Source organism: Watersipora subatra, chromosome 10 (assembly GCF_963576615.1).
Source record: "Watersipora subatra chromosome 10, tzWatSuba1.1, whole genome shotgun sequence".
Lineage (NCBI taxonomy): Eukaryota > Metazoa > Bryozoa > Gymnolaemata > Cheilostomatida > Watersiporidae > Watersipora > Watersipora subatra.
The window spans coordinates 28,902,375-28,928,880 of NC_088717.1; the positions used below are offsets into that span (position 1 = coordinate 28,902,375).

At 36.2% G+C, this 26,506-nt stretch overlaps 3 protein-coding genes across 4 annotated transcripts in view; 1 reads left to right on the top strand and 2 right to left on the bottom strand.

Moving 5' to 3' along the window:
* The first annotated feature begins 14,526 nt into the window (after positions 1-14,526).
* On the top strand, positions 14,527-16,057 carry LOC137406942 (tropomyosin alpha-1 chain-like). The gene is made up of 2 exons (XM_068093542.1): positions 14,527-14,557; positions 15,396-16,057. Exons 1-2 carry the CDS (start codon positions 14,527-14,529, stop codon positions 16,055-16,057), a joined length of 693 nt encoding a protein of 230 aa, XP_067949643.1.
* Positions 16,058-17,702: 1,645 nt separating this feature from the next.
* LOC137406027 (uncharacterized) overlaps positions 17,703-26,506 on the bottom strand; it is a 39,281-nt gene continuing 30,477 nt past the window's right edge. For both annotated transcript variants that reach the window (XM_068092540.1, XM_068092539.1), the window contains 2 exons: positions 21,388-21,528; positions 17,703-18,403 (listed from right to left, as the gene is read on the bottom strand). In XM_068092540.1, coding sequence (XP_067948641.1) covers positions 17,994-18,403; positions 21,388-21,528 — 551 coding nt within the window. In that variant the 3' untranslated portion in view covers positions 17,703-17,993. The remainder of the gene's footprint in view (positions 18,404-21,387; positions 21,529-26,506) is intronic.
* LOC137406111 (uncharacterized) lies at positions 18,432-19,691 on the bottom strand (the record flags this gene model as incomplete). The annotated part of the gene is made up of 2 exons (XM_068092642.1): positions 18,432-18,588; positions 19,486-19,691. Coding segments are annotated over 2 exons (363 nt in total), but the record flags the coding sequence as incomplete, so codon positions are not given.

Here is a 26,506-nt window from a genome sequence, read left to right on the forward strand (position 1 = left end):
GAGTGCTGAAAATAATCTGGTATTTAGTGCTGATGCTTTGATGTAATTCACAACTTTTATGCTCACATCCAAGTTCGATTTCAACACATGCGGAAAAAGTTTTTGATGCCAATGCTTCACAGTGAATGAAGCAGTGCACTCCTTCTGTATCATGGTTTTTCTGCTTGATCTGTTTTACAAAGCCTGATCTACATCCTAGCATAGCAGGTGCTTCATCAGTGAATACACTTATTAGCTTCTCCCAACCTAACTTGGCCTATTCAAGGAAATTTTCAACTACATGTACTTTCAACACATCTCTTTTCGAGGTTGTTCAAGGGCAAGGGCTGACAAAACAGAAACTCCTCTTCAATGGATGTGCCATGCACATATCTACTATACACCAATAGCTGGGAAAGACTGGCAACATCAGTTGACTCTTCAAGTTGCATGGCCCAAAATGAGAATGCTTTAATCTTAGCAACTACTTTCTCCTCAATATCTGCAGCCATATCATCAATGCGTCGCTTCACAGTGTTGTTGGATAGTGGGAGGTCTTGAAACTTTTGCTCAGCTGATTTTCCAAGCACTATTGATGCTCAGTCTAGCAGGCTTGATCAGGGTCTCTCCTATTGTATGTGGCTTTTTACACTGAGCAATACGGTAGGAAACAGTGTATGAAGCTGTAATACCCTACAGGATGAATTTATTCGCGGAGTTATATTTCGCGAAAATTGTCTTTTCATGCATATTCGCGGATGAATTTATTCGCGGCTGAAAACTGCCACTCTCTAGGAAAAGTTAACTCTATTGCGGCTAGTAATAGTTATTCCTACACTTGCGCACATCGCGTGTTCCGGTTTATATTTAGCTTACAACTGCGAGGCGATCATGCTATTCTACGGTAAACAATTTTTGCTGCGTCTAGAGGTTTTCACGAACATTCATCGCTTTGGAGGCCTTTGATAAGCCAACAATTTGTGGTAAGTAATGAGTTTTTTACATTTACTAAATTAGTTGAATTTTACTTTGGTTCTTCGGTAAAACGCAATACTAATTTTTTCCATCCCTACTGCTTCATTATTTGTTTTAGTGAAAGAGAGAGATTTTTCATCATACACCGAAGAACAATTATTGCAAGGGTGGTAGATGTCATTCTTAGAAGATCACTAACCATTCAGGGAGGTTTGGAAATTGAGGTTGAAGTGACCGCAGCTACTTATGAGAAGAATATATCTGTTTTTAAAAAAGGAACAAAAACGCCTTTACGAGCACAAATCTTTGGCCGACCGGCAGAACTTTGCAATAGTAAGCCACAAGAAGAGTTCTGATGATAACTTCCTTACCAGCCATGTAGTAGCGAGAGAATCGCCTTCAACACCTACCCAAGACCGTGACAGCACAGAGCTGCTATTACTAAAATAACTAGTCAGAAAGCACCATTACACGCTATTATTCACATATCAAGAGTATCAGTTTAATTTTATTGCTAGACAACCGCCATATAGACTAAACTGTTTATATTTACTCCATTCATCATTTATAAATATTTATTTGTATTGGAAATATTTTATTTGTACACTCAAGTTTGTAATAAATTATAATATATCTATACATGAAATGAAATATATAATTTAATCATGTTTGCTACAGCGATATCAAGGAGTTGTTGTCGATGAAGGGGTTGACTGGTTGCCTCTCTGCCAATATTCCTGTCTTGATGAATGTTACTACTTTTCTCTAGTTTTCGTAATCGGAGTAGGTTGTTTCATTCTCAATCTGCAGTAAACACAAAAACGAAAAAATATTAACGAGTGTTGAGGAAGTAAAAAAACAATAGCTGAAGTATTTAATGAAAGCGATCAGTTTTTAAACAAAAGAATTAACTAATGCAGTTAATTATGGAAAACGTATCTGCACTGCAAATCAAATACATACCATAATGCCCAGATCAGAAACATGATCGTCCTTGACTTCGGTATTAGAGATTGATGGAGTTGATTCTAATGTAAAAAGACAAGGAGAGCTTTTTTTCTATGCTGAAGCCATGCCGAATAACTTGTAAAAACCTTGAATAAATTTGTAAAGTTTGACGCAATGGCAATAAAGCTCGAAGCCTGACGATGATTTTAAAGCAGTTTTGGAACACGGCTACGTTTAGCACTTCTGCCTCGCGGCTATTTTCGCGATGACGCCATTCTGCATATCTTGTGACAACCTCGAATAATTTTGTAAATAAATGTGATGCATTGCCAATGGTGTTAGCTCAAAGCTCAGAAAATGATTTTAAAAATGTTTTGGAACTCAATTATGTTTAGTATTTACATTAAAAACTAGGCTAGCGACCAATTTTCAATTTGATGCAGTAGTTATTCTCTCTTGTGATTAAAAATAGAACTAATTATTCACTGAATTTAATAATTCGCGGGATTTACTGTTCGCGAAATCGCGAATTTTTATGACCAACGAATATTTTCATCCTGTAGGGTAAGTGCATTACTATGAGCATAAAGATCTCCAGTTGCAGCAAGTTTATTTCGCTTTACTTGCCACTCTTTGGACTGAAAGTAATCCCGGTTGTTCTCAGCTAGTGTGGGATGGACTTTTTGCAAGTGTTACTTCAACTGAAATGGTTCCATGGAGTCATTTGAGAAAGTTTTCAGGCATATCACACATTGATTGTGGAAGCTGAAGACCGTTTTTCATGATATATGAAAACCCATAATCCAAGTAACTCTTATTGGAGGTTCATTTCTTTGCCTTTGACATCCTGCACTAATTGATAGTTCCGAAAATAAACCGGCGAATGAAAAATATTACAAATGACCTAGTATATGTTTGTACAATAATAATAATCTGTGACTGTATTAATATTTTTATTTGATCTACTACTAGTAGATGCATGATTATATGACTTCTTTACAGAAAAGCAACTAAGGCATTGCATGAGTGATAATAAGAAACAATTATAGTGTGAGCATATATGTAATCATTCTTGTACAAAGAATCTTACCAGATTTTTTTTCTTTCACACGTGGTGCAGTAGTTGATAAGTGATTGTGTCCTTGTGTCAAATACATGTGCACTGTGAGCAGCACAACGTCAAACTAAGCCTTAGTTTGACCGTAGTTACTAAGGTCATTAATTAAGGTCAAGCTTGCTTATTGGAATTTTTCCAAATTGTTGGCAAGTCTCTCGATTTTGAAAGAAATTTTAAGTTTAAATAAGGCATTGAAAGAAAAACACCAGCCAAATTCTGTTCAATTTAAAAGTCAACTACGCGCTACACTCACACCCCAAAATACACTACATTGGCCTTATAGAAACAAAGTTGGCCTCATAGAAACTACATTGACCTTATAGAAACTACATTGACCTTATAGAAACTACATTGACCTTATGGAAACTACATTGGCCTTACAGAAACTATATTGACCTTATGGAAACTACATTGGCCTTACAGAAACTACATTGACCTTATAGAAGCTACATTGGCCTTACAGAAACTACATTGGCCTTATAGAAACTACATTGGCCTTATAGAAACTACATTGACCTTATAGAAACTACATTGGCCTTACAGAAACTACATTGGCCTTATAGAAACTACATTGGCCTTACAGAAACTACATTGGCCTTATATAAACTACATTGGCCTTATAGAAACTACATTGGCCTTACAGAAACTACATTGGCCTTATAGAAACTACATTGGCCTTATAGAAACTACATTGACCTTATAGAAACTACATTGGCCTTACAGAAACTACATTGGCCTTATAGAAACTACATTGGCCTTATAGAAACTATATTGGCCTTATGGAAACTACATTGGCCTTACATAAACTACATTGACCTTATAGAAGCTACATTGGCCTTACAGAAACTACATTGGCCTTATAGAAACTACATTGACCTTATAGAAACTACATTGACCTTATAGAAACTACATTGACCTTATGGAAACTACATTGGCCTTACAGAAACTATATTGGCCTTATGGAAACTACATTGGCCTTACAGAAACTACATTGACCTTATAGAAGCTACATTGGCCTTACAGAAACTACATTGGCCTTATAGAAACTACATTGGCCTTATAGAAACTATATTGGCCTTATGGAAACTACATTGGCCTTACATAAACTACATTGACCTTATAGAAGCTACATTGGCCTTACAGAAACTACATTGGCCTTATAGAAACTACATTGGCCTTATAGAAACTACATTGGCCTTATAGAAACTACATTGGCCTTATAGAAACTACATTGGCCTTACAGAAACTACATTGGCCTTATATAAACTACATTGACCTTATAGAAACTACATTGACCTTATGGAAACTACATTGGCCTTATAGCAACTACATTGACCTTATAGAAACTACATTGGCTTTTTAGAAACTAAATTGACCTTATAGAAGCTAAGTTGGCCTTACAGAAACTACATTGACCTTATAGAAACTACATTGGCCTTATATAAACTACATTGGCCTTATAGAGACTACATTGGCCTTATAGAAACTACATTGGCCTTACAGAAACTACATTGGCCTTATAGAAACTACATTGGCCTTATAGAAACTACATTGGCCTTACAGAAACTACATTGGCCTTATAGAAACTACATTGGCCTTACAGAAACTACATTGGCCTTACAGAAACTACATTGGCCTTATAGAAACTACATTGGCCTTACAGAAACTATATTGGCCTTATGGAAACTACATTGGCCTTACATAAACTACATTGACCTTATAGAAGCTACATTGGCCTTACAGAAACTACATTGGCCTTATAGAAACTACATTGGCCTTATAGAAACTACATTGGCCTTATAGAAACTACATTGGCCTTATAGAAACTACATTGGCCTTACAGAAACTACATTGGCCTTATATAAACTACATTGACCTTATAGAAACTACATTGGCCTTACAGAAACTACATTGGCCTTATAGAAACTACATTGGCCTTATAGAAACTATATTGGCCTTATGGAAACTACATTGGCCTTACATAAACTACATTGACCTTATAGAAGCTACATTGGCCTTACAGAAACTACATTGGCCTTATAGAAACTACATTGACCTTATAGAAACTACATTGACCTTATAGAAACTACATTGACCTTATGGAAACTACATTGGCCTTACAGAAACTATATTGGCCTTATGGAAACTACATTGGCCTTACAGAAACTACATTGACCTTATAGAAGCTACATTGGCCTTACAGAAACTACATTGGCCTTATAGAAACTACATTGGCCTTATAGAAACTATATTGGCCTTATGGAAACTACATTGGCCTTACATAAACTACATTGACCTTATAGAAGCTACATTGGCCTTACAGAAACTACATTGGCCTTATAGAAACTACATTGGCCTTATAGAAACTACATTGGCCTTATAGAAACTACATTGGCCTTATAGAAACTACATTGGCCTTACGGAAACTACATTGGCCTTATATAAACTACATTGACCTTATAGAAACTACATTGACCTTATGGAAACTACATTGGCCTTATAGCAACTACATTGACCTTATAGAAACTACATTGGCTTTTTAGAAACTAAATTGACCTTATAGAAGCTAAGTTGGCCTTACAGAAACTACATTGACCTTATAGAAACTACATTGGCCTTATATAAACTACATTGGCCTTATAGAGACTACATTGGCCTTATAGAAACTACATTGGCCTTACAGAAACTACATTGGCCTTATAGAAACTACATTGGCCTTATAGAAACTACATTGGCCTTACAGAAACTACATTGGCCTTATAGAAACTACATTGGCCTTACAGAAACTACATTGGCCTTACAGAAACTACATTGGCCTTATAGAAACTACATTGGCCTTACAGAAACTATATTGGCCTTATGGAAACTACATTGGCCTTACATAAACTACATTGACCTTATAGAAGCTACATTGGCCTTACAGAAACTACATTGGCCTTATAGAAACTACATTGGCCTTATAGAAACTACATTGGCCTTATAGAAACTACATTGGCCTTATAGAAACTACATTGGCCTTACAGAAACTACATTGGCCTTATATAAACTACATTGACCTTATAGAAACTACATTGACCTTATGGAAACTACATTGGCCTTATAGCAACTACATTGACCTTATAGAAACTACATTGGCTTTTTAGAAACTAAATTGACCTTATAGAAGCTAAGTTGGCCTTACAGAAACTACATTGACCTTATAGAAACTACATTGGCCTTATAGAAACTACATTGGCCTTATAGAAACTACATTGGCCTTATAGAAACTACATTGGCCTTACAGAAACTACATTGGCCTTATAGAAACTACATTGGCCTTACAGAAACTACATTGGCCTTACAGAAACTACATTGGCCTTATAGAAACTACATTGGCCTTATAGAAACTACATTGGCCTTATAGAAACTACATTGGCCTTATAGAAACTACATTGGCCTTACAGAAACTACATTGGCCTTATATAAACTACATTGACCTTATAGAAACTACATTGGCCTTATAGAAACTACATTGGCCTTATAGAAACTACATTGGCCTTATAGAAACTACATTGGCCTTACAGAAACTACATTGGCCTTATAGAAACTACATTGGCCTTATAGAAACTACATTGGCCTTACAGAAACTACATTGGCCCTATAGAAACTACATTGGCCTTATAGAAACTAAATTGGCCTTATGGAAACTACATTGACCTCATAGAAACTACATTGGCCTTATAGAAACTACATTGACCTTATGGAAACTACATTGGCCTTACATAAACTACATTGACCTTATAGAAGCTACATTGGCCTTACAGAAACTACATTGGCCTTATGGAAACTACATTGGCCTTATATAAACTACATTGGCCTTACAGAAACTACATTGGCCCTATAGAAACTACATTGGCCTTATAGAAACTACATTGGCCTTATAGAAACTACATTGGCCTTACAGAAACTACATTGACCTTATAGAAGCTACATTGACCTTATAGAAACTACATTGGCCTTACAGAAACTATATTGGCCTTATGGAAACTACATTGGCCTTACATAAACTACATTGACCTTATAGAAGCTACATTGGCCTTACAGAAACTACATTGGCCTTATAGAAACTAAATTGGCCTTATGGAAACTACATTGACCTCATAGAAACTACATTGGCCTTATAGAAACTACATTGACCTTATGGAAACTACATTGGCCTTACATAAACTACATTGACCTTATAGAAGCTACATTGGCCTTACAGAAACTACATTGGCCTTATGGAAACTACATTGGCCTTATATAAACTACATTGGCCTTACAGAAACTACATTGGCCCTATAGAAACTACATTGGCCTTATAGAAACTACATTGGCCTTATAGAAACTACATTGGCCTTACAGAAACTACATTGACCTTATAGAAGCTACATTGACCTTATAGAAACTACATTGGCCTTACAGAAACTATATTGGCCTTATGGAAACTACATTGGCCTTACATAAACTACATTGACCTTATAGAAGCTACATTGGCCTTACAGAAACTACATTGGCCTTATAGAAACTACATTGGCCTTATAGAAACTACATTGGCCTTATAGAAACTACATTGGCCTTACATAAACTACATTGACCTTATAGAAGCTACATTGGCCTTACAGAAACTACATTGGCCTTATAGAAACTACATTGGCCTTACAGAAGCTACATTGGCCTTATAGAAACTACATTGGCCTCATAGAAACTACATTGACCTTATAGAAACTACATTGGCTTTTTAGAAACTAAATTGGCCTTATAGAAACTACATTGGCCTCATAGAAACTACATTGACCTTATAGAAACTACATTGGCTTTTTAGAAACTAAATTGACCTTATAGAAGCTACATTGGCCTTATAGAAATTACATTGGCCTTATAGAAACTACATTGACCTTGTAGAAACTAAATTGACCTTATAGAAACTACATTGACCTTATAGAAGCTACATTGGCCTTATAGAAACTACATTGGCCTCATAGAAACTACATTGACCTTATAGAAACTACATTGGCTTTTTAGAAACTAAATTGGCCTTATAGAAACTACATTGGCCTCATAGAAACTACATTGACCTTATAGAAACTACATTGGCTTTTTAGAAACTAAATTGACCTTATAGAAGCTACATTGGCCTTATAGAAATTACATTGGCCTTATAGAAACTACATTGACCTTGTAGAAACTAAATTGACCTTATAGAAACTACATTGACCTTATAGAAGCTGCATTGGCCTTATAGAAACTACATTGGCCTTACAGAAACTACATTGGCCCAATAGAAACTACATTGGCCTTATAGAAACTACATTGATCTTATAGAAGCTACATTGGCCTTATAGAAACTACATTGGGCTTACAGAAACTACATTGACCTTATAGAAACTACATTGGCCTTACAGAAACTAAATTGGCTTTATAAAAACTACATTGGCCTTATAGAAACTACATTGGCCTTACAGAAACTACATTGACTTTATAGAAACTACATTGGCCCAATAGAAACTACATTGGCCTTATAGAAACTACATTGATCTTATAGAAGCTACATTGGCCTCATAGAAACTACATTGACCTTATAGAAACTACATTGGCCTTTTAGAAACTACATTGACCTTATAGAAACTACATTGGCCTTATAGAAGCTACATTGGCCTTATAGACACTATATTGGCCTTATAGAAACTACATTGGGTTTACAGAAACTACATTGACCTTATAGAAACTAAGTTGACCTTATAGAAACTCCATTGTTCCTATAAAAACTACATTGACCTTATAGAAACTACATTGACCTTATAGAAACTCCATTGTCCCTATAAAAACTACATTGACCTTAGAGAAACTACATTGACCTTATAGACACTACATTCAAAGCATGCTATAACAACTATAAAAAGTCGTTCACACAACAAGACAAAAGGGATGCCAACAAGTTCAGTAAACACATGGCGATTGAAACACGCCAACACCTACTATTCTATGAACTGAACTAAAGCAATCCGGCTAACTCGGTAACAACTCTAAGAACTCTGCTTTGTGTCTAAAAGAAAAGTTTTACATCCAGTTTTACATACAGGCTACATCTAGCATTGTTAAACAAATGTAATGAACTTATTTTCATTGTCAAACTTGAAAACCTGATATCTCTAAAAAGCCTTTAATGACCATAATCTCCCAGCTACAAAGTCACTACATTAGCTGCAGCATTATTGACTACTTTCCAAATGTATTAGAGATTATTGGCTTTAATTTTCTTCAAACCATGAAACTGTTCAGAATTATGCTGGCTATACAATGAAATAGGTTTCAATTTTATTATAAACATATCAAAGGTGATCAGGAAGGATTTCCGCAATCATACATGTCATCGATGAAAAACTTCTATTCTGACTTGGGTTTTGCAACAGTAATGTTGATCAAAAACTTTGTACGTGACAAAGATAAAATTGAAAATTAACTCTTTTATAGGTTGGTGGCCCTGAAAAGGGCCGTTGGGGTTGTTTTGAAAGAGTTTAGTATTTAATAGCACCGCCTTTGGCTTTGACAACCATTTGGCATTGTTTTTGCATGCTTCTAACAAGTTTGTCCAATTCTTCTACAGTGATGACATGGTTCCGGGCTCCCGCTATCTTTTCTATCAGCTCTCTTTTACTTGAAGGGTTTTCTTTGCTGATAATTGTCCCAATCCTCTGTCATCGTTTTTCTATGGGCTTAAATGTGGACTCTGTGCAGGCCAGCTGATGGAGCACACTCTGTTGTTTTCTATCCATTCTTTGACTTTTTTGCTCGGTGACAGGGCGCATTGTCATCTTGGAACCACAACAATTCCCCATCGGTAATGTCTCAAGCACTTTTTAGCACGCTATCTTCCAACACTGAAATGTATTTTGCTCCATTCATCATACCATCACAAACTTTCAATTGTACTCCTGATGCACTCATGTATCCCAAACCATCACTGAAGTTGGGTGCTTGATTGTTGGAAGGATACATTCTGGTCGGTACTCATCTCCTGGTCTTCGGAGCACAAAGTCGTTACCCGCATAGTTCTGTGTAGTGAACGTTGATTCATCAGAAAACGAAACACTCTTCTACTGAGCATGCGCTCAGAACAGGTGCAACTTAGCCCACTCCAAACTCTTCTTTGATGGTTTTATGTCAGCAAAGGTTTTCTCTTTGCTTTGCATTCCCTAAGACCAGTGGCCAAAAGTCTCCTTCTGACTGTTTTAGAGTCAACAACACCTGTATTCTCCTTTCAGTTATTAGCCACTTCCTTGCTGGTTTTATGACGATCAGCAAGAGACAGCCTGACAAGTGTTCTGTCATAGCGCTCAGATGATTTTTGAGGTCTTACGGGTCTGGAACACGCTTTAAGGTTTTTGGTCTCATTTCAGCGCTTCACAGTTGATTTTACACCTTTCTCACTGTATCCAACTTCTTGCGCTATCTTTTTGGCGGACATCTTATTTGTGCAAGTGCAGAATAACTCCTTGCTTATCTTCAGAATGCATGGCGGGCATGATGTGTACATGTAGTCTATAAAGTATTAAAAGTTAGTGTATGAGAAGTCCACTGTTTGATGCAACTTTTATATGCTATGGAAGGCTTTGTCTGTTGCACATTCTTTGTTAAAATGCCAAACATTTCTCAAATTCCATAAACATTAGAAAGAAAAATCTCATCATGATTGGATTTCGGCATCATGGTGTGCTTAATACAGCCGATTTCGGCGAGAAATTGGATAAATTATTCATTTAATTCCTTAATACTTTAATCATATTATGTAATATGTATATCACTAGAAATTCCACTGTCATACAGCCCAAGACCAAAGTGATATTGGAAAAAAGGAAGGGCACTGATGGTTGAGAAATGCAATATTAGCAGTCAAATGGCAATGCAGTGCAATAGGATAACTGCAATGGTAGCTGTAATGTACTGGGTGTTATTATATACAACAAACAGCAATAATGAAAGAAAAGAATATATGTTTATATCTCTCCCCTGCAATAGGAGAAATGCAATATTGGCCAATATTAGAAGTAAAATGCACTGATATTATTACAATAACCAACATTATTACTATAGTAGTAATATAAAACCAATGCACAATTTTGTTTATATTTAAAAAAGTCATAGCTAACAATATCAAGAAGTGATATTTATATAGATTTTTAGAAAATCTATTTAAAAAAGTGTTTGGTCATGACAAACAGCAATAATGAAAGGAAAAGATAATATGTCTATATCTCTCCCTCTGCAATAGGAGAAATGCAATATTAGAAGTAAAATACACTGATATTATTAGAATAACCAATATTATTAATATAGTAATACAGTAATGATAGAAAACCAATGCACAATTTTGTTTACATTTCAAAACGTCATAGCTAACAATATCAAAAAGTATCAAGAAGAATATCCAAACTTATAATTAAATATCGTAATCTCATAAAAATCGTTAGAAAAAAATATCGTCGTCATTTCCTTTACTTACACTGTGTTGGACTTCAGTTAGAATACCAAAGTACTCAAATGGGTCTGAAATGTCGGTTAATTTAAAATCGGCAAAAATGAAACGATTTCAGTACTCCTATGTTAATTACCGAAACCTTCGTCAATTCGACAATGCTATAGACTGGTGACAAGTGCACGTTATTTTTTCGTGAAATGCGCACGACTTAATCGTTCTATTCTTTGTCGCTCGGCGTTTTAATTTTCGGTCTCAACTTTTATAAAAGTGAGTCTTAGCAAGTTTTAATAATGATTTTCGTCCAAATAAATCTGTCAATTTGTGTATAATCCGATTAGATGGGTAAGTTTTAAGATAATAACGACGGTTTACAAAGACTTGGTAACATATTTAAATAGGTTTGTATGTGTTTTGTATCGTTATTGTACTTTAACGACTCTACAAAACGATTATTAAATTTGTTGATGAAATTTTGATACAAGGGTTCGTCTCATTGTTGATGAATAATTTTCGGGAGTTGTGTGCACATGTGCATTTATCATAAATCTCCCAACCAATCGCTTTGCTCTGTTTGGTCGTGGGATTATGTAATATGCATTGTGTAATCAGTGAGAGTTCTGCATCATTTTGAATCAAAAATGGCCTCGATAGGATTAAAATTGATCTGTATATGATAAATTGAACACCCTTGAGAAATGTAAGGATGAGTCCAAACTTTTGTCCAACACTGTATGTATATAATAACCAACACTGGTGAATTGTAATAGTTTTAGCTATGTATATAATAACCAATACTGGTAAAAACATTCTATCTGAAGATTGCTCTCAGCAAGCACGAAATTACTAGTAATAAAGTGTTTTATTTAAACTAATAGTCTGTTTTACCAACTTACATCTACTAAATAAACGACAAAGAATCTCTCTGTATATTTGTGTGTGCTAGTCCACTTTATAGAGTGGTCTTTCCTCGATTTAGTCGTACGAGGCGAACTGAATTAATATGAGTAGTAAATAAATTATAGAGCGGTCTTTCCTCTTTTTGTTCGATTCGGTCGTATGGTGAAATCTATTTCGGAAAATCTATTTCATTTTTCATTCTTCTCATTCAATGTTGTATTTTCTATAAATTGCCACACATCCACTACATAAAACCATTGGATTTGCCATTGTTCGTGATAGTAAACGTGTTCATTTCCTTCCGCATCTGAATTACTTTTACTCTTTTTTTCAGCTACGAGTACTACAGAACTAGAGCTACTACAGAACTTGCACGGGTACTCCGAGTGTTTCAATAGGCGACGGTGTGAAGAAAGAAAGCAGCGTATATTACAAAAAAGCACACCATCTCATTCACTTTTAGAAACGCTCCAAATTGAAAATATCCCTCGAATAATCTAAAAACCAGAGGTTTTACCAATTAAAACGCTCACCTCTTGAAGCATTACAATGCCCCTAAAAAGCCTACTGCCAAAATGCAAGAACAGATTTATTCGCGTAGAAAAAGTGACCGAATTTGCAAAGCATCAACTAGACGAGCAGAAACTGTTGAGCAAACATGGCTACGACTAGAACAGGCCAGAATAGCTACTGCAGCCGCTAGAAGTGCAGCAACTGCTGAGCAAACATGGCTACGTTTGCAACAAAACAGAACTGCTACTGCAGCTGCTAGAAAAGCAAAAACTGTTGGTCAAACACAGCTAAGTCGAGAGCAAGCCACAATAGATGCTGCAGCTGCTAAAAGTGCAGAGACTGCTGAGCCAACCCAGCTACATCAGTTGCTCGGCAAGCTGAATTTTCAGAGCAGACGCAGCGGCGACAACAGCAAAAGGCACTAACTACAGCAGCTGCTTGGACAGCTGTGCGTTGCCTGCTCCAGAGTAGGCACAAGCCAAAAGCTGTTTGTTTATACATCCAAAAGAAAAATAAAATTTTTTGTTCATCTGCAAGTGTTGCATTGCATTAACATTGTTTTATTCCTATGTTATGCTTGTATTAAATTAACGTTATGTTATCGTTGTGTCATGCTATTTCCTTCATGTTCTGCTATACCTACATATTATGCACATGCAGATAACATTATTGTAAGGTGCTAATACTGTATCTGCCTTGAAAGCATACTGTCTGTGGTGTTATACGTGTAAATTGTGCTGATAGTAACTTTTATTAACACAACCACATTACTGTTGCACTGTTTGTATATACTGTGTCAAAACACAGGCTATAGACGAAGAACTGGTGAGCCCTGATTAGTGTTTTAAGCATGTAGAAGTCTTCCTTCAATAAATGCTGGTGAAATTCTACAAAATGTATTGTAGAATTTCTTTTTTTTAAAAAGAAATTTTTCAATACTGCCAGTTTGAAAAACTTCAGTTTGCCTAGCAATGTTAAATTCGTTATCAGTCCTCAGTAGAAAATAGGACAACTCCAATTTGAGTGCTTCGAGACTGATGCATTGTAGACTAGCTGTCAAAAAAATTGCGGATTTTCATTGTTCTCCCCAACGCTATTGCCATGTATGACTGCATATGGGTATGCATAGTCTGATCAGGCCAACAATTTCAGTAGACTGCATATTTGGAGTTGTTTTACAGTATGACAGAAAACTCTCAATACACCTCTTGCTGTGCGTGAGTTTGTTCCCATGGACGGGTAATGCAGCTAGCGGTTCGGGTTTTTGCCCCGAGTGCGGCGGGAGTCTCCAGGCGCAGCAGATGAACGAGTTAGCGAGTGCTAAGCGATTTATTGCAACGCAATTGATGGCGAGAGGAATGCAAGGCGATTGATTCTGATGCAAGTGCGAAGCGATTGATTGCAAAGCAATTGATTGCAGAGCAAGTGCGAGGCAAATGTGAGGTGATTGATCACGAGGCGATTGATTGCAAGGCAATTGATTGCGAGCGGGAGGCGATTGATTGCGAGGCGATTGATTGCAAGGCGAGCGAAAGCACGCGATTGTCAACTGCTCCACGGGTAAAGACTGGTCGACCAAGTCGGGGACTCAGCGACAAAAATGTGTGATAGTCAACTGCAAATAAAGACAGGTATGAACGGATGGATGACTTTAGACGCATGAATCTAGAAAATTTACTAGATTTTACACGCATCTAGCTGTAAAACACATTGCAGATTTCCATTGTTCTGCCCAAACTTATTGACATGTATGACTGCATGTGTATGCATGGTCTGATCAGGGCGACAGTTTCAGTAGACTGCATATTTGGAGTTGTTTGACAGTAAGAAAGACAACTCTCAAAAGACCTCTTGCTGTTTGTGAATCTGTTCCCGTGAATGAGTAATGCAGCTAGTATATATATATACATATATATACGTATATATACTAGCTATATATATATACTAGTGTATATATATATACCAGTGTATACATATATATATTAGATATTCGTGTAACATGGTAGTGGACAAAAAGAGCAAGAAGCGAATTATCTATATAATAGATAAAACGGTGCTCAATGACTACAACAGACACTGAAGAAAAAATAAATGTGGAGAAATATCTCCTACTCAGAGAGTATGTTGAAAATACCATTTCTATTCGTTAAAGCTATTCACGCCTTGAATTTGAAGAGTAGTCACTGTAGGAAAAAACTCTGTTGAAAGATCAAACTATTTTACACATTTTCGGGCAGCTGAAAATGCTGCCAAAAAATTATGTTTTATGCATAAAAAGCTGTATTTATTTGTTCGTAAAACAAGAACTCCTAGATTGCTTTCATGGCATTCCTTTAAGTAATTTAAGAATATAATTTTTTTATACATCTGATGAAGATGACAGTCTTCTAAAACCAAATGAAGCCACGCAAACAAGATGAATGTAACTTTAACATGCAGAGTCTTTCCAAAATTAATTCCTGCCTCTAGCTGATAACCGCTATGAACTAGCTGATAACCGCTATGAACTAGCTGATAACCGCTATGAACTAGCTGATAACCGCTATGAACTAGCTGATAACCGCTATGAACTAGCTGATAACCGCTATGAACTAGCTGATAACCGCTATGAACTAGCTGATAACCGCTATGAACTAGCTGATAACCGCTATGAACTAGCTGATAACCGCTATGAACTAGCTGATAACCGCTATGAACTAGCTGATAACCGCTATGAACTAGCTGATAACCGCTATGAACTAGCTGATAACCGCTATGAACTAGCTGATAACCGCTATGAACTAGCTGATAACCGCTATGAACTAGCTGATAACCGCTATGAACTAGCTGATAACCGCTATGAACTAGCTGATAACCGCTATGAACTAGCTGATAACCGCTATGAACTAGCTGATAACCGCTATGAACTAGCTGATAACCGCTATGAACTAGCTGATAACCGCTATGAACTAGCTGATAACCGCTATGAACTAGCTGATAACCGCTATGAACTAGCTGATAACCGCTATGAACTAGCTGATAACCGTGATGAACTAGCTGATAACCGCTATGAACTAGCTGATAACCGTGATGAACTAGCTGATAACCGCTATACAGGCCTGTATTCCCTGGTTGCAATTTGGGAGGGCTAAGCAAGTTGGGGCGGCTAATGTTAGGCGACGAGTTATGAGCATCTGGGGGTTTGGAGGGGCCGTGTCAGCCCCCCTCCAAAGTTTCTATTATGAAGGGCCTCAACCGGGCATCTCATGTAAAGTTTAAAAAACATTTATCGGAAAGTATAAACATTTTTTCTATTATTTGAGATTTGTTTGTTTTAGGTGATGTGACTGCCAGGACGTTTTCACATCAAAATAGGTTAAACTTGACTGCAGTTGAAACGCTCAGAAAAATACATCTTTTTCTTTTGAGCGTTTCAACAAAAATAAATTTTGCCGATTTTATTTTAAGTTCATCCTAAGGTTTCTACGCTTTCGTGGGGCGATTGCCAAGTAGATGTTTGTTAAAACTTGACCTTTTGCAAACCGTTATAAAAGTTGTTAACAAGAATATTTTGCTGATGATGATAATAATGACGCCCAATAACTATTAAAAATTGACGTTTATCTATATGGCTTGGAATAAAGTGATACTCTACAGCGATAAAAACAGTTCCCGTAGCCATTGGGCAAATAACTGTTCGAGTTAATGCTGTTGAGGTCGAGTTATCTAAAGCAATTTATCATTGCGTGGGAACGGACCAAACAAATCCGTTTGAGTTAACCAAGTGTTCTTGATAAAATTTGACATTTTATCCGAGGGCGAGTTATCCTAGTTTGACCGCAGTACTTAGCTGCCAAAAATCCCTAAAAAGTTGAGGCGGGTCAGCCGCCCAGCCGCCCCAAGAAATACGGGCCTGACCCAGTCTGTTATAAAAAAGCAAAGCTTATGTTTTTCAAAGCCTACTTTTAATTAAACAATTTTGATAAAGATTTCTACGAACCGAAAATTAATGACCAAGTTTATGGTAAAATGCACCTGTAATAGAAGCATATCTAAAGAATTGAATAGACGACACCAAATGTTCAACTTATAGTGGCGAAACATGAGATGTTCAACTTATAGTGGTGAAACGTGAGATGTTCAACTTATAGTGGCGAAACATGAGATGTTCAACTTATAGTGGTGAAACGTGAGATGTTCAACTTATAGTGGCGAAACATGAGATGTTCAACTTATAGTGGCGAAACATGAGATGTTCAACTTATAGTGGCGAAACATGAGATGTTCAACTTATAGTGGCGAAACAAGAGATGTTCAACTTATAGTGGCGAAACATGAGATGTTCAACTTATAGTGGCGAAACATGAGATGTTCAAGTTATAGTGGCGAAACATGAGATATTCAACTTATAGTGGTGAAACATGAGATGTTCAACTTATAGTGGCGAAACATGAGATGTTCAACTTATAGTGGCGAAACATGAGATGTTCAACTTATAGTGGCGAAACATGAGATGTTCAACTTATAGTGGCGAAACATGAGATGTTCAACTTATAGTGGCGAAACATGAGATGTTCAACTTATAGTGGCGAAACATGAGATGTTCAACTTATAGTGGCGAAACATGAGATGTTCAACTTATAGTGGCGAAACAAGAGATGTTCAACTTATAGTGGCGAAACATGAGATGTTCAACTTATAGTGGCGAAACATGAGATGTTCAAGTTATAGTGGCGAAACATGAGATATTCAACTTATCAATATCACTATATGAATTATGTATAATTTCATTGTCTTCAACTTTCATTGTTTCTTGTCAATGTGACAATAATGAATTGTGAGCGAGGTATAATATTTACACTATGGATGTAATGTATGGATTTTCTACAGTATAGATGAACGCGGGAACATCAATGAAAAAGTTTATAACAGTAATAAATCACTATTAACTCATTAACACTGCTGCCAACCATAAAAATATGAAAAGGTGTATACGCTATGAGATAAAGGAGTCTTGCGAATAGGGTTTGTAGCAAATGATTACAAAAAGAACGTTTAAGGAGTTATTTAAAAAGGCTTGGATGGCTGTCAGTGATCAGATAAAGGATCTTTTGCCAGCGAACAATGTGATCCTTGAGATTCTTGAACTGGCGTCGCGTACGCTCCATCCATTTCCAGATCACTGCTGTCTGCAGTGTGGTCAACATGGCAAGGGTCTCTTTCCTCAGCCTTCAACTCTTCCATCTGATGCTCGGTTTCCTCGGCGGCTGCACCATCGTGACAGAGTGACTGCCCGACCTCGGTATCACAAGAAATAGTGCTCTGACGAGAACTGCTAAGGGAAGGTGGGGCATGTGCACCGGGAATCACACTCGTCTCCAAGCTATCATGTTGCTCCGCTGGTTGAATGGTTACATGGCAGTGCACCTGGAAAGATGGACCATGAATATTCTGATCATCAGGTCTGAGTGATCTACTCTCTTCATCATTTGATGAATCTGCAATGTGACATGGGAGAAAATGTTGCTAAGGGAGACGAATGGTAGCCATTACATGATTAACATATCTACATATATCTACAGTAAAGTAAGTAATATAACCTACCGTCAACAGTAACACATGTTGGTGTCTCCTATCTAGAGTAATATAAACTACCATCAACAGTAACACATGTTGGTGTCTCCTATCTAGCGCAATATGAACTACTACCGACAGTAACACATGTTGGTGTTTCCTATCTACAGTAATATAAACTAATATCAACAGTAACACATGTTGGTTTATCCTATCTAGAGTAATATAAACGACCATCAACAGTAACACATGTTGGTGTCTCCTATCTAGAGTAATATAAACTACCATCAACGGTAACACATGTTGGTGTCTCCTATCTAGCGCAATACGAACTACTACCAACAGTAACACATGTTGGTGTCTCCTATCTAGAGTAATATAAACTACCATCAACAGTAACACATGTTGGTGTCTCCTATCTAGCGCAATATGAACTACTACCAACAGTAACACATGTTGGTGTCTCCTATCTAGAGTAATATAAACTACTATCAACAGTAACACATGTAGGTGTCTCCTATCTAGAGTAATATAAACTACCATCAACAGTAACACATGTTGGTGTCTCCTATCTAGCGCAATATGAACTACTACCGACAGTAACACATGTTGGTGTTTCCTATCTACAGTAATATAAACTAATATCAACAGTAACACATGTTGGTTTATCCTATCTAGAGTAATATAAACGACCATCAACAGTAACACATGTTGGTGTCTCCTATCTAGAGTAATATAAACTACCATCAACGGTAACACATGTTGGTGTCTCCTATCTAGCGCAATACGAACTACTACCAACAGTAACACATGTTGGTGTCTCCTATCTAGAGTAATATAAACTACCATCAACAGTAACACATGTTGGTGTCTCCTATCTAGCGCAATACGAACTACTACCAACAGTAACACATGTTGGTGTCTCCTATCTAGCGCAATATGAACTACTACCAACAGTAACACATGTTGGTGTTTCCTATCTACAGTAATATAAACTACTATCAACAGTGATACGTGTTGGTGTTTCCTATCTAGAGTAATATAAACTACCGTCAACAGTAACACATGTTGGTGTTTCCTATCTAGAGTAATATAAACTACTATCAACAGTAACACATGTTGGTGTCTCCTATCTAGAGTAATATAAACTACTACCAACAGTAACACATGTTGGTGTTTCCTATCTAGAGTAATATAAACTACCATCAACAGTAATACATGTTGGTGTCACCTATCTAGAGTAATATAAACTACCATCAACAGTAGCGGGTGCTGGTGTTTGTTTACAACTCTTGTTTTCAAATATGGTAAATTAGGTGAAACTTATTCAATTTGAAAAGTTACGGGAGTCGCTAAACAAAAACCTGTCATTTTCGTATTTTCTTTCATGGCTCACAATTATGAATCATGTCATTTTATACAACTTTAAACAGATAACATAAACACTGGAGAGCATTAACTAAATAACATTTTGCATAGGAGAGCTTTAACCGGATAACATAGTGCATAGGAGAGCTTTAACCAGATAACATACCACATAGGAGAGCTTTAACCAGATAACATACTGCATAGGAGAGCATTAATCAGATAACATACTGCATAGGAGAGCTTTAACCAGAGAACATACTGCATAGGAGAGCTTCAACCAGATAACATACTGCATAGGAGAGCTTTAACCAGATCACATACTGCATAGGAGAGCATTAATCAGATAACATACTGCATAGGAGAGCTTTAACCAGATAACATACCACATAGGAGAGCTTCAACCAGATAACATACTGCATAGGAGAGCTTTAACCAGATCACATACTGCATAGGAGAGCTTTAACCAGATAACATACTGCATAAGAGAGCTTTAACCAGATAACATACTGCATAGGAGAGCTTCAACCAGATAACATACTGCAAAGGAGAGCTTTAACCAGATAACATACTGCATAGGAGAGCTTCAACCAGATAACATACTGCATAGGAGAGCTTTAACCAGATCACATACTGCATAGGAGAGCTTCAACCAGATAACATACTGCATAAGAGAGCTTTAACCAGATAACATACTGCATAGGAGAGCTTCAACCAGATAACATACTGCAAAGGAGAGCTTTAACCAGATAACATACTGCATAGGAGAGCTTTATCCAGATAACATACTGCATAGGAGAGCTTTAACCAGATAACGTACCACTTAGGAGAGCTTTAACCAGATAACATACTGTATAGGAGAGCTTTATCCAGATAACATACTGCATAGGAGAGCTTTAACCAGATAACATACTGCATAGGAGAGCTTTACCCAGATAACATACTGCATAGGAGAGCTTTATCCAGATAACATACTGCATAGGAGAGCTTTAACCAGATAACGTACCACTTAGGAGAGCTTTAACCAGATAACATACTGTATAGGAGAGCTTTAACCAGATAACTTACTGCATAGGAGAGCTTCAACCAGATAACATACTGCATAGGAGAGCTTTAACCAGATAGCATACCACATAGGAGAGCTTTGACCCGATAACATACAGCATAGGAGAGCTTTAACCAGATAACATACCACATAGGAGAGCTTCAACCAGATAACATACTGCATAGGAGAGCTTTAACCAGAGAACATACTGTATAGACTCAAAAAGTTAACTGTAAAGAGATACTAATAAGGGTACAAGTTACAAGTAGTGTCTTGTGAAGGTGATAGGTTGAAGAAAAAACCTTTCAACAAGCTAAGCGATTCTTATAAGCAGCGTCCTAACCTGACAAATTGGTCTAAAGCTACCATTGCCAAAACTGGTGAACACAATGTGCAGTTCTCACACTTGCAAGCAGGCTGAAGTTGGAGCAACTACAATACGCAAAACATTTCTGAGTATTATGTAGACACCATTAATAACACGAAAGAACTATCTACCTGCTGGGGTGGTCTGTGTTGCACCTCCTGAGCACCATTTCCATAAACTTTTAAGCTTTTTCATCACTATCACCAACGCAACCACGATGATGATTATGCTGACTACAGCAACTAATGGAATGACGATTTTAGCAACGTTATCTGCAAAAATTATAAGGAAACAATATAGATCTCATTATGTTTGTCAGAGAAAAACATTGGTCAAGCAGTTTTTAAAACGTGTGAAAACGATTACTTCAAAACGAATAAATAAATTAATTTAAATACATTATAATTACACAATTATAATATAATTATACAATAATTAATTTGAATACAATATGAACAATTATCATAATTATAATAGCTATAATAAAGAAAAACTATAATAAAAATTTGAATAACTATCTATTAATAACATTTAGGGATATTATATGCAAATGTGGGGAACTGGAATGATGAAAAAAGGATGAGCCGTCCCATGACATATGTGCAAATCAACCAACATTGGCTATATCATCTGACCTCTGCAAAGGAAAAGCAGGTTCAGTATAAATATGGTAAGAATAGAGAGGCTCACAGATGTTTGCTTGATTTTGTTAATTATTTTACAATTATGTCAATGAAACTGGGCAAGATTTTTGGTCAAGACAAGCATAATTTTCTTTGTGGGTTGGTCAAAAAATAACAAACTTTGCCGGCGCTAGCAAAAAGGATAGGATAAGCTCACTCAACAAGTAGTAGAGTAGTCTCACTCGACAAGTAGTAGAGTATTCTCACTCAACAAGTAGTAGAGTATTCTCACTCAACAAGTAGTAGAATATTCTCACTCAACAAGTAGTAAAACATTCTCACTCAACAAGTAGTAGAATATTCTCACTCAGCAAGTAGTAGAATATTCTCACTCAACAAGTAGTAGAATATTCTCACTCAACAAGTAGTAGAGTATTCTCACTCAACAAGTAGTAGAATAATCTCACTCAGCAAGTAGTAGAATATTCTCACTCAGCAAGTAGTAGAATATTCTCACTCAACAAGTAGTAGAATATTCTCACTCAACAAGTAGTAGAAAATTCTCACTCAACAAGTAGTAAAACGTTCTCACTCAACAAAATGTAGAATATTCTCACTCAGCAAGTAGTAGAGTATTCTCACTCAACAAGTAGTAAATATTCTCACTCAACAAGTAGTAGAATATTCTCACTCGACAAGTAGTAGAGTATTCTCACTCAACAAGTAGTAGAGTATTCTCACTCAACAAGTAGTAGAGTATTCTCACTCAACAAGTAGTAGAGTATTCTCACTCAACAAGTAGTAGAATATTCTCACTCAACAAGTAGTAAATATTCTCACTCAACAAGTAGTAGAATATTCTCACTCGACAAGTAGTAGAATATTCTCACTCGACAAGTAGTAGAATATTCTCACTCGACAAGTAGTAGAATATTCTCACTCAACAAGTAGTAGAGTATTCTCACTCAACAAGTAGTAGAGTATTCTCACTCAACAAGTAGTAGAGTATTCTCACTCAACAAGTATTAGAATATTCTCACTCAATAAGTAGTAGAGTATTCTCACTCAACAAGTAATAGAATATTCTCACTCAACAAGTAGTAGAACATTCTCACTCAACAAGCAGTAGAGTATTCTCAATCAACTAGTAATTGATAATTTGAAAAATTTTCAAAATCAGTAGCTTGAGACAATTTAACAAAAATAACAATACCCATAACTTCGAGGAATAGCAATACAAATGAATTTGGGTTTTTCCTTTTTTACTAATTAATTACATCACATTTTTTAATAACATAGCTGCCTTTTCTGAATAACTGCTGCATGTTTTGTCTCCGGTTTATCAAAGAACAAATGAGACTTTTTAACATAGATTGTATAATAGAATTGTAGAAAGTTGTGAAATGTACGAGGGATGTAAGAAGCACTGCTGACAGAATTGAGTAACACCGAGCAGTAGGTAAAGAAAGAACATTAAGCACCCTTAACTACTCACTCTAACCCTTCAGTAGTGACAGTTGCACAAGGTTATAATCATTGTTTATTGCTGTGACAGGTAATACAGCTAAGATTTAGTTTTGTACCCAATCAATTAAACGATTTAGTACAATTATTGAGTAATACTAGCCATGACCATTACTGGGTTAGCCAGAGATACGTGTAAGCAGCTGATGGTCTGTATAACAATCAATTGAAAATAAAGAAGAGTTTTTATTTTAATGAGCAAGCGATTGGCAGCGGCTACCAGCAATTGAAAGCATTACTTACCTGAAATCGTCCCACAATGCTTAAAAACTGTTTAGTCAGCTCAGACGATGCTAACCAGTGGCTATAATGATACCACTGATAACTGGAAGATGCAACAATTGAGTCCTCAGACAGAAACATAAAGGTCATGATTACTAGCACTATTAACTACAGCGGTGATCGCAATTACGGGACCATTTGAAATAAACACACTTTTTGTTGTTAATTCATATATTGTTCTGTCGGTATTATGTGAATTATGACAGTATGCACATCAATGGAAAGTTCAGAATGAATGGATTGGATAAGAATATTATGTACAACTAACTAATATTTGCTTTATCAGTTTGATTTTGGTACAATATCCCATCTTTGGCGTAAAGCCGTACAAAAATATAAAACAACTTTGTTTAATTTGTAAAAACGCAATTTAATTTAACATAATTTTAGAACATAGCTTTAAAAGTGAATTGGTTGTATTTTAGAGTTCCTTTGGAGCATTTCTAGCATCCTAGTATTTAGTATGACACCATAAGACTAGACTGACCTAATAGGATATAGTGCGTGCCCATTAAACAGATTGTATTACTAGAGTGCACCTTTGATGGTAGACAATATCTAGAAAATTTGCTTTTCAAATATGTATAATATGTATAGTCTGAAATTATAGGGAAAAGGAGTTTATGCAAAAAATGAAAAAGATTATTATGGAATTACAGGCGGTCCCATTATTATGATCACCACTGTACTTTGATAACAAATAAAACAGAGAGAAGAAACTGCAAAAAACTGTCAAATCCAACATTCGAAGTTAATCTGAGCAATGAATTTTTCTGCATGTCAAAAGACTCGTAAGTCAGCGCAAACTTATTTAATTTGAACCGTACTTAAAAAGCTTTATCATCTCCATCAGACTTTAAAGATTCATATACCGCAATAAAAACACTAAATTATATTCAATAAACTAGAGGCTTTTTATCATCCTTCAAATTTAAGTTTTAAAGGGAGGTGCCCGTAGTTCTACAGATATAACAAAATATTGTGGAGTAGGTGATGATAGAGTTATAATACTAGTCTTAAATGGATTACGTGAACTTCAAATCATAATTTATATTTTCCTATTTTATGTTTAGTTATCACAGTCATTAGTTATGTTTAGTTATTAGTCTTTCCACTTTCACTCATTTTACGCTTTTGTCTTTTCTTCCCCTGTATTTTTCTTCAAAAGAAGTACTATACTATATGGTCTCAGATATGGTACTATACTATATGGTCTCAGATATGGTACTATACTATATGGTCTCAGAGACGGTACTATACTATATGGCCTCAGATATAGTACTATACTATATGGTCTCAGATATGGTACTATATTATATGGTCTCAGAGATGGTACTAAACCAGATGGTCTCAGATATGATACTATACTATATGGTCTCAGATATGATACTATACTATATGGTCTCAGATATGGTACTATACTATATGGTCTCAGATATGGTACTATACTATATATGGTCTCAGATATGGTACTATACTATATATGGTCTCAGATATGGTACTAAACCAGATGGTCTCAGATATGATACTATACTATATGGTCTCAGAGATGGTGCTATACTAGGAGGTCTGAGAGATTTTTTTAAAGGATTTATCTAAATGAATTATTTTCATGCTTCACTACAGATTGTCTATCGCTTTGATTTCAAAGAAACATGATATTCCTTCTTTGTCTACCATCACTACCACTTGCAATAGCCTTCTCAAAATTCATAATTTTAAAACTTAAAAAGAAGCATGAATCACTCTTTAATATCGTTAAACCAAATTGCATGAAGAACTGTGCACACATCTACTGATTTACAAAATTGTAATGTTTTGAAAAGCTTTGGACACTGTCGGAAATTACTTCGGAGGTTGTGTCAAACATTTGCTCACGATTTTACATCATACACTAGAAAATCCATTCTGAGAGGTTCGTAAGTAGAGGTATGACTACACTAAACTTGAGCGGTTAATAAGTAGAGGTACAACTGTACTAAACTTGAGAGGTTTGCAAGTAGAGGTATGACTGTACTAAACTTGAAAGGTTTGCAAGTAGAGGTATGACTGTACTAAACTTGAGAGGTTAATAAGTAGAGGTATGACTGTAGTAAACTTTAGAGGTTAATAAGTAGAGGTATGACTGTAGTAATCTTGAGAGGTTCGTAAGTAGAGGTATGACTGTACTAAACTTGAGAGGTTCGTAAGTAGAGGTACGACTGTACTAAACTTGAGAGGTTAATAAGTAGAGGTATGACTGTAGTAATCTTGAGAGGTTCGTAAGTAGAGGTATGACTGTAGTAAACTTGGGAGGTTCGTAAGTAGAGGTATGACTGTAGTAAACTTTGGAGGTTCGTAAGTAGAGGTATGACTGTAGTAAACTTTAGAGGTTTGTAAGTAGAGGTATGACTGCAGTAAACTTGAGAGGTTCGTAAGTAGAGGTATGACTGTAGTAAACTTTAGAGGTTTGTAAGTAGAGGTATGACTGCAGTAAACTTGAGAGGTTCGTAAGTAGAGGTACGACTGTACTAAACTTGAGAGGTTAATAAGTAGAGGTACGACTGTACTAAACTTGAGAGGTTAATAAGTAGAGGTATGACTGTAGTAATCTTGAGAGGTTCGTAAGTAGAGGTATGACTGTAGTAAACTTGGGAGGTTCGTAAGTAGAGGTATGACTGTAGTGAACTTTGGAGGTTCGTAAGTAGAGGTATGACTGTAGTAAACTTGGGAGGTTCGTAAGTAGAGGTATGACTGTAGTAAACTTTAGAGGTTTGTAAGTAGAGGTATGACTGCAGTAAACTTGAGAGGTTCGTAAGTAGAGGTATGACTGTAGTAAACT

Excerpts from the sequence above, each read along its gene's own strand:
- LOC137406942 (XM_068093542.1), top strand. The coding sequence starts at position 14,527 with ATGTGTGATAGTCAACTGCAAATAAAGACAG. Across the intron at positions 14,558-15,395 it reads TCAACTGCAAATAAAGACAG|CTGATAACCGCTATGAACTA; the intron begins GTATGAACGGAT and ends TCCTGCCTCTAG.